At 38.5% G+C, this 8,973-nt stretch overlaps 1 protein-coding gene across 1 annotated transcript; it reads left to right on the top strand.

The window, feature by feature from the left end:
- Positions 1-2,637: 2,637 nt before the first annotated feature.
- Positions 2,638-8,586, top strand: LOC131038957 (disease resistance protein RPV1). The gene is made up of 5 exons (XM_057971577.2): positions 2,638-3,436; positions 3,540-4,680; positions 5,814-6,113; positions 6,512-7,750; positions 7,845-8,586. Exons 1-4 carry the CDS (start codon positions 2,910-2,912, stop codon positions 6,815-6,817), a joined length of 2,274 nt encoding a protein of 757 aa, XP_057827560.2. The 5' UTR covers positions 2,638-2,909; the 3' UTR covers positions 6,818-7,750; positions 7,845-8,586.
- The last annotated feature ends 387 nt before the right edge of the window (positions 8,587-8,973 follow it).

Below are 8,973 nucleotides of genomic sequence, written 5' to 3'. Positions count from 1 at the left end.
TTGGACAGAAGCAGCCATCAAATCCAAAACCTACGATTAAAAACCTGCCACAAACATGGGGTGTTAGTCCCCCCATTTTGTTTTTTGCAGCGACAATAGAGGCATCCCACTGCCAGAGTAACTTGAGTTTCGCGCTAGTTTTTTCTCTGACAAAAGTACCAAGTTTTGCAGCCTGCGGCCTCTTCTTCCTGCTGGGATGCTATCCGAACGCAATTCCTTCATTCGCAAGCTTTTAATGTGCGTGTTATGCACAATAAACCGGCAATAACCATGAAGCATGCCGCAACCATCCTCCGACATGTCCACATAATTTTGCGTGGGCGCCGAGGACTGAAACCGAAAACTCAACAACAACTCCACATCACATACCATGGGTCGGAGCACCACGAGAAGTTGGCATGGTATGCATGTCTTGGAAATGTATGTCGATGCATGTTGGTACGATACGTCCATTGTCGAGCCACAATACACATAGCCTCCCACATATATTTGCATATATGTTTATTCTGCAATCTTCGAGTGTGATTAGGTGCTTCGAACTTGTGTCATGTCTATTCTGCCTTCAAAAAGAGATTGTAACAACGACATGAATCGACATACATGACACGCGTCTATTCTGGCTCCAAATAGGACATATCGTACCAATGACATGCATCAACATACACGTCCGAGAATAAATATATATGCAAATACAAGTGGCAGGCACCTAATAGCTACATGAAAGACAAAGCGAGGTAAAATGTTTTGTTCCTAATTGAGCTTCTTTTACATGGTCTTGACCTCGTTTACATGTTATGGTTTGCCTTTTGATGCAAACAGACTCCTCAAAATCAGGTTGTTGACTGGTTCATGCAACCATTCCTTGACTGTGTGTGACCTGCTCTTGTTTAGGAGTTGATCTGCTGTTTGCTGACAATTACGAGTTGATCTGTTGTTTGTTTGATGATAGCAAACATGGTGCCCTTTTTATTTGCCTAACGTGGAAAAAGTAAGACTAATGCGCGAATGAAAACATTATTATTGAAGGGCTCCTTGTTGAAGCAGCCTCCGTCTATTCTGGATCATTGTTGAAGGGGGATTTATGGGACTGTAGGTTTTCTTTTTTATATCTAATGAGCACTTGAGAATAATGGAAACAGAGCATAATATTTCCATAGTTTCTTTTATCTATGTTTTATTCTGTTGTTTTCCTTTGTATTACAGTATACATGTTTATGTGTGTGTGTGTGTGTCTCTCTGTGAGTGTGCGTGTGTGTGTGTGTGTATTGCTTCATATTCACATATGAACTATATATACTAACACACACCAAAACGCAAACAAACAATGCAAACCCTGACAGTTTTCAACAAAAACCCAAAAATCAGCCCTCAACAATGAGCCATCAACAATCAAACAGGGACCCTTCGTATCCTGACACGACCATGCTGCAAAATGATGCCTAATTTTGATAGACAGAACACAAAATGACAGAGAAAATTAAAAAAAAATTATTGAATGTCTTAGGGTTTCAAATTACTGCAGCCGCCTAAGCCTCCACCCAAATCGTTGTCCTCTTCACACCTCCCGAGGGCACACTCACAACCACCTCTGCGATACAAAAATGATATAAAAAATTACAATTTCAAACATAGGGTTGACGAAGGAATCATAAAACTATCTTTATTTGTTAGGGTTTGAATTTACCGATGCCGCCATAACCCTACACAACAATCTTCAATCGTACCACCCGTTGTACGCTACGATACCTCCTCCCTGCACATGAAAAAAAACTCGCGTGTTAACAGGCGATAACAATAGGACTAACAATATACCCAAACAACTTGGGTTATGCATGCGGTCGACTTTTCTCCTTCCCTTCGGAGCCACACATATTTTGAGAATGCATACCTACAACTACAATTGAAGCACAACTCCTTCGCTCAGTGATTCAACCGGGGACATGAATTTACAGCCCGAATTTCACGGTCGAATATTTTGTTTCGCCTCCACCAGTGCGTTCTGCATGCAGCTACCGGACGAAATATATTTTCAATTTTCGCGAAATAGAGTTTTCATTCAAAAAAAAAATTTAAATGAATTGAAAACTGTGCCCATAACACGTGACCGCCGCCCGATGTTAGTCGACTCATGGACGCAATAAAGCGGGTTAGCCTTTTTTTGGCCGCGTCGCTATTAAAAATAAATAAAATCAAAATTGGCGGTCACCGAAAATGTAAAACGCTTGCCCGGCGGTATGTTAACCGCCTCGCCCGATGTAACCGTCAACCGTCACATCGCGGTGACAACGGCCAGGAAAATGTTAACCACGAGCAAGCTTTTCCGTCAAACGCAAAACGACAACATCATCCACATCATCGTAGCCGCGAATTCCTCCATGTCATCTGTGGGTCCCAAGAACATCGCTCTGAGGGACTTGCCGTACTTGAATGGTATGCCTTCGGCATCATATGGAGCCATGCCGTTTTGGAGCCAGAATAGCTACAGCCCGATTATTAGAACATGAATGATAACTGTTACTCTTCCCCTATGTCAAGTTTAGCCTGTCATGAGGATATTTTTTCTAATTTTGATGACTTCATTGCGGTTAAGGTCATCGTCTGTTTTTGAATGCTTGAGCTATTTTGGCTCCTCTCTTTAGAAAGTTTATCTCTGCATTGCCTGTGGGAATCTGGGATCTTTTCATCTTTCTATCTCGAGATATCTTTCTTTTCAGCTGGCTCTTGTTTTTCCGCCACTACTGTAGTGAAATTGACGTACATTACGTACATTGCAATTCAAGTCACAAATTAGAATCATTCACTAGTAGCTTTACCGTTTCCCTATAGAATTCTTGAGTAGCTTTAGGACTTTTTGGTTCTTCCTCTTGAACCCTTGGCTTCTCCTCTGCATTGAGATTAGGTAGTTATGCATGAACATGATGTATTCAGATGAAGAAAATGTTTTTCAAGGGATCGCACCTGCATTGCTTTCATCCAAATCTGCAGATTATCCTTCGTACGATGTATTCAGAAATCACAGGGGACCAGATGTTAAAAAGACGCTGGCGGAGGCAATTTACCGGCATCTGAGTGCCTTCAACCTCCGGGTGTTTTTAGATCAGAAAGAATTGCGGATGGGAGATTTCTTACCTGCGGCCATACAGCACGCTCTCGCCTCTTGCAAGATTCACATTGCAATCTTCTCCCCAGGATATGCGGAGTCACCGTGGTGCCTGGCGGAGCTGTCCTTCATGCTTAAAACCAGGGCTAAAGTCATCCCTGTCTTCTATGATGTGCAGCCCTCTCAGGCCCGCTACATCCAAACTGGGCCTTACGCCAAAGCCTTTGAGGACTACCATCGGAAGAAGAGAATTGATCTGCACATCGTTGAGAAATGGAAAGAGGATCTGCACACGGCTTCCTTCTTTTCGGGTTTGGTTCACGACACAAGCAAACAGTAATAACATTCTTCCTTCATATTTTGTGTTTTTGTTCTAAAGATGTAGATCAGAACGTAGGTTTGAATCTTGATCTCTTTTCTAATGTGGTTTTTCTTGCAGTGAGGAGCACATATTGTTGAAGAGTATAGTGAATAGAGTGGTAGAGGAAGCAAAAGGAGAAGTGTTAGAAGTGGCCAAACACCCTGTGGGACTGGACAAAGCGCTTCAAGCTTTCCAAAATACAATATTGGAGTGGGATGAAGAGCAGGGGAGTCGTGTAAAAGTAGTGGGTATTGTTGGAATGGGGGGATCCAGCAAAACCACTCTGGCCAAGAAGATCTACAATGAGAGGAGTTGGGCATACAAGGGGCGCTGCTGCTTCTTGTCAGATGTAAGACTGGAGGGCACCAAAAATGGCTTGGCATCTTTACAGAGAAAGCTTCTTCAGAAACTTGTGCATTATGACTGGCAAATCGAAAACAGCAGCCAAGGAAAGGAATTTTTGAGAAGCCGTCTGCAAAATGAGGAGGTTCTAATAGTTTTAGATGATGTGGATGATGAGGAGCAAATCGAGGGTTTGCTAGTGAAGGAAGTGCTTGGGCGGGGGAGTTTAGTGATAGTCACATCTAGGGACAAAAGTGTGCTCACAAGCTGTGGAATCTCTTTATTTCATGAGCTAAAAGGAATGGCAGAGGCTGACGCCAAACAGCTCTTCTGCTGGCATGCGTTTCTGCTGCCTGATCCATTACCAGGCTTCGAATCTCTGGTTCAAAGTTTTTTGGTTGCATGCTCGGGTTTACCACTGTCCCTGAAAGTCATCGGATCGCTCATTTACAAAAAGAACATTGACTACTGGAATGGAACGCTGGAAAAAATTGGCAAGCATATTTTGCCCAGTAATATAATAAAAACACTGAAAATCAGCTATGAGGCCCTTGATGATAAAGAGGAGAGAGAGACATTCCTGGACATAGCTTGGTTTTTCTCCGGAGAAGAGATAAATGCGCTGGTGAATATATGGGAGGGTTCAGGGTGGAGTAGTTTGCAGTGTCTTGAAAACCTTGAGCAGAAATGCCTTGTTGAATTTGTTCATGAAAAGCGAGGATACGGAGGATACGATAATGAGGGGGAAGAGTGCGTGTTAGTCCGGATGCATGATCACCTGAGAGATATGGGAAGAAGTGTGATAGATGATCAAACCCCACCTACGCGTCTCTGGCGCCCTCTTGATGTTCGCGATTACTTGTCGCGCCGTCAACTTGTAAGATCTTCTAATATTGAATTCATAATTACATCTATAATATCTAGTTAGTACAGAGCTTGTGGAACCATGTGAAATTTGATTAGGGTGCATGATTCATCTTATAGAATTATCTACTTACTTTTGTAGATAATTCTATTGAAGATATAAAATATTCCAGTGAATGCGACTGTATATAAATAGTTCAATTTCACGTAGATTAAAGTTTATTATATATGTTTGTTTGGTAATAAGTCACATGAGTTGAGTTGGTCTTATAGTTTAGTGGTAGAACATTCTAATGGAAGATCTTAAGTTTTAAATGGATTACACGAATTCATTAAAATAGCCTTATTATAAATAGATCTTGTATAAATGGAAGGACAGCTAAAAGAGAAGAGATCACATGCATATTCATGTAAAACTCTAGTGTAAACGTACTATTTTTATCTCATTCAAAAAAATTAGGCATGCAGTTCTCTTCATATGATTGGGAGGCATGCACTTTTCACATGAATGAAAAGAATTACTAAATATTTCAACAGGCTCAAGTCCTAACTGATCCATAAACACCCCATTTTAATTATTCCAATAACTCAATAATAAAACACTCCAACAATAAATAAAAGATCTCAAATTTAAATTCTATCTAATCCATGAAAAGTTCAACAGTATCATATCATACGATGTTATATATATAAAGAGTGCTCAATAGAACACTCTCTAAAAAAACTGTACAATGTAATAATAATAACATCCCTGATAGAAAGCATCCTATATAATCGAGACTTTCTTTCCCTACTCTGGAACAATTATTTTAAAAGGCCTAAAATAATGAGCTATAATATTTCCTAATATCATCTCGTGGCGGTAATAAATGTATTTTTACAGGAATCTACGAAAATATTTTTAATCTAACCATATCATTTTTTGGTGGTGGATCGCCCAGTTCTTACTGGAGAGTGGATCACTTGATCCATTTAGTTAGAATTATTGAAAGCGTATAAAAATACCTTGCTTTTCACAAGGTGATCCATTCAGTTAGAATTATTGAAAGCGTATAAAAATTACCTTGCTTTTCACAAGGTTTTTTGGGTAGAAGTCCATAAGAACTAAATTAATTGTTTTCCATTTTGTTGATGAATTTCCTTCAGGGACTGATTATGGAGGTAAGAGGAATATGTGCATCTCCAGCTCCAAATGCATATGAAGGTGAGAGAATGTGCTCTGTTGATGTTGTTGGAAGCGCATTGAAGCTGCTTGCAGCCCAGGGTGAATCGGTCATCACAGAATTCAGTGATTTGTCCAGAGAACTGCTATGGCTTCGATGGGATGACTATGGTGACGTAGAGTATACCTGCATTCCTTCTCACTTCTCCATGCAAAAGTTGAGAGTTCTAGAGCTTTTAGATGAATATAGTGACCTAGAGAGCTTGTGGCAGAATGATAAGCAGGTACACGGTATACTTGTAAATTACTGAGTGATCGAAGCTTTCTTTGTTATTTATTGTAGGACAGAGGCGGAGAAAACATAGAGAAAGGTTCAGCTTTATTTCTTTTCTAAAACTGATTAAATACAATTCTAGAAGTAAAGTTAAGTATGGAAAAAAAACATCTCACTAAATCAATTTATTCTTTTTAAAGACTTAAATTTTTCCTTTATTCGATGGGTCTGTTTTTTTCCCTTATACAGATTGATATGACCTCTTATAGACCTTGCTGTCATTATAGAATGAGATAATAATAATAAAAGATATAAAAAATAAAATTTATTAATAAATATATGAATTATCTATTATCTATTTTTAGTTTTTAGTTGAAAAATCATTAAACTATTAAATTTTGTTTTCAGGCTCCTACACAGTTGCGCGAGCTATCTGTACAGAGGCTCAGCAAATTGCCAGAATCAATAGGCCTCCTTAAATATTTGAAAAAAATAGTTTTAAGTGCAGGTTCAATGAGAAGTTTACCAGATGAGTTGTGTCACCTGAAATCCCTGAATCACCTTGACTTAAATTATTGTATGGAATTACAATCGCTTCCAAATCGATTTGGCAATTTCACAAACCTAATCCACCTGGATTTGACTCATTGTTCCAGTTTGGAAACTCTACCAGATTCCTTTAGTCAATTAATACAGCTTCAATATCTATGCTAGTATGACTGCCATAAGATGGTGCTCTCCACAGATGTTCTTCGAAATATCCGGACGTTTCGGTACTTAGACCTGAGTTCTGTTACGGGTGAGAGCTTACCGACCCTTACATGTCAAAGTTTTCTGACAAATCTTTATGTGTCAGTTTACCCCAATCTCAAGAATTTACCCACAGACATAGGAGATTTGGGCAATTTAAGGGCTCTACATATACAAAGTGGGGTGTTAACGTCATTGCCGTCTTCCCTGCACAATCTCAGTTTGTTAAAATCTTTGAAACTGATTAATTGTGCAAATCTCAACTGCATACCTGAGTCAATTGGACAACTCAAAAATTTGGAACATTTAAAATTACACGAAACAAATGTAGAGATTCTGCCCCAAGGAGTTGCATGTCTGATAAATCTTGTAGAGTTGTCTGTAACCGCTAGCCCACTAGTCGAGATCATGCTTTCCAGCCTCAGACCCGCAGGATATGAAGAAAACATTTTGATTTTGCCACCTAAACTACATTCCCCCAGCGCCATGTCTCGACTTAAATCCATAAATCTGCTTCGTACCAGAATTGTGAACCTATCCATTAGTCAAGAGGTCTGCCCGAGTCTTGAAACTCTTAAAGCTCCATGTTGTGAAAATTTAGAGGAGGTTAAAGGGCTGCCAATAACACTAGTAAACATAGACCTGCATGAGTGTAAAAGATTGAAAAAGATATCAGGGCTTTCCAAGTTAACAAAGCTTAGATACCTCAATATGCGTGAGTGCTTGGAATTGCAAGAGCTGGAGGATTTCTCTCAATCGGCTTCCCTGGAACTCCTTATAGCAGATGGGTGTTGCATGCTGAAAAAGATGGACGGACTTAAGCATCAGTCACAACTAAAAGATATACAAATTGCAGCTTGTCAAACTAGTATTTGGGAAGGCATAGAATGTTTTAAGGTAATTCTCTCACAACCAATATACATGTCCAAATTACAAAATAACATAGAAGATTATATTTCCGATTTCTAACAGATGTTTTGATTTGTTTCAGAGATTACCCCCCAAAGTATCTAATATAACTTTGAATATGAAGATCGTGGGTGGTGATGCAACAGAGGTGGACTCAACTCTATCGTCTTTCAGATTTCCAGTCTCTGTACTTCAGTTTTCAAGTAAATGGGTGTGCAAACTCGGATTAGAGGAGGTGAGATCCTGCAGTGCACTAATCATGCTCCTTTTCTGCAAAAGCTCAGAAGAAAGTGGTGATCCCAAGAGGGAGGTCTTATGGTTGGGAAATAAATATTCCATTCAACAGTACCAGGTAACTCTCAGGACTGAGAGCCAATGTGAGTGGATAATTATGAGCCTTTTTACAAGAGAATCCGCTTTTATTGAAGACCTAAAGATAATTAAGGTTGAAGATGACATGGGTGTGTATGCACATGCTCCTTTTGAAAACAAGAATGGCTGGGTGATATTCTTGAGAGAGGGAGAGGAATGGAAAACGAGAGAAATTTGGGATAAGCTCTTCACATATGCCTACTCCAAACGACCATTACTATGATGTAGTTTTCTAGTAATCCTAATTGCCACTTCTGGCTGGATTGTCAAGCCAAAAATCACGTTTGGAGGCATTTTCTCATAAACTCTAGCGATAAGTGGAAAGCAATTAACTTGGCAATTCGAATTGCATGGAATATTAATCTAGTCTTTAAAATTTTACAATTACAAATATAGGTAGCAAATTAGGTGGTTTTCATCTTTAGTCAATACAAAATGCTTCCTACCTTTTGGAGTAATTAATTAATGAATTATTTTTCAACGGACAAAGTTGTACATCAACATTATGTATTATTATCAATATATAATTTAAACTTTAATTATTTAATTAGTTATTTATATTTTTATATGATAAATATATCATATGTTTTTAATAAATTTTAGTAATTTCTTATGTAAAGTAGCAAATGATTTCACATACAAGTAAATAGTGTATATTAATAGATAGTTTGATCATATTTATATAAAGATGAATATGTTTCTGATATGAGTAACTCCTAATTTTTTGTTAGATTGAATTTTCATTTCTAGCATTTATAAAAAGTTTTAAAAATTATCAATTTATTTCTACAATACCAGCATATAACATTTGTTATAATTAAAATAGTTGGGATATAATG

This window comes from Cryptomeria japonica, chromosome 3, assembly GCF_030272615.1.
Source record: "Cryptomeria japonica chromosome 3, Sugi_1.0, whole genome shotgun sequence".
NCBI classification, from domain to species: domain Eukaryota; kingdom Viridiplantae; phylum Streptophyta; class Pinopsida; order Cupressales; family Cupressaceae; genus Cryptomeria; species Cryptomeria japonica.
This window is presented reverse-complemented; position numbering and strand designations above follow the sequence as displayed.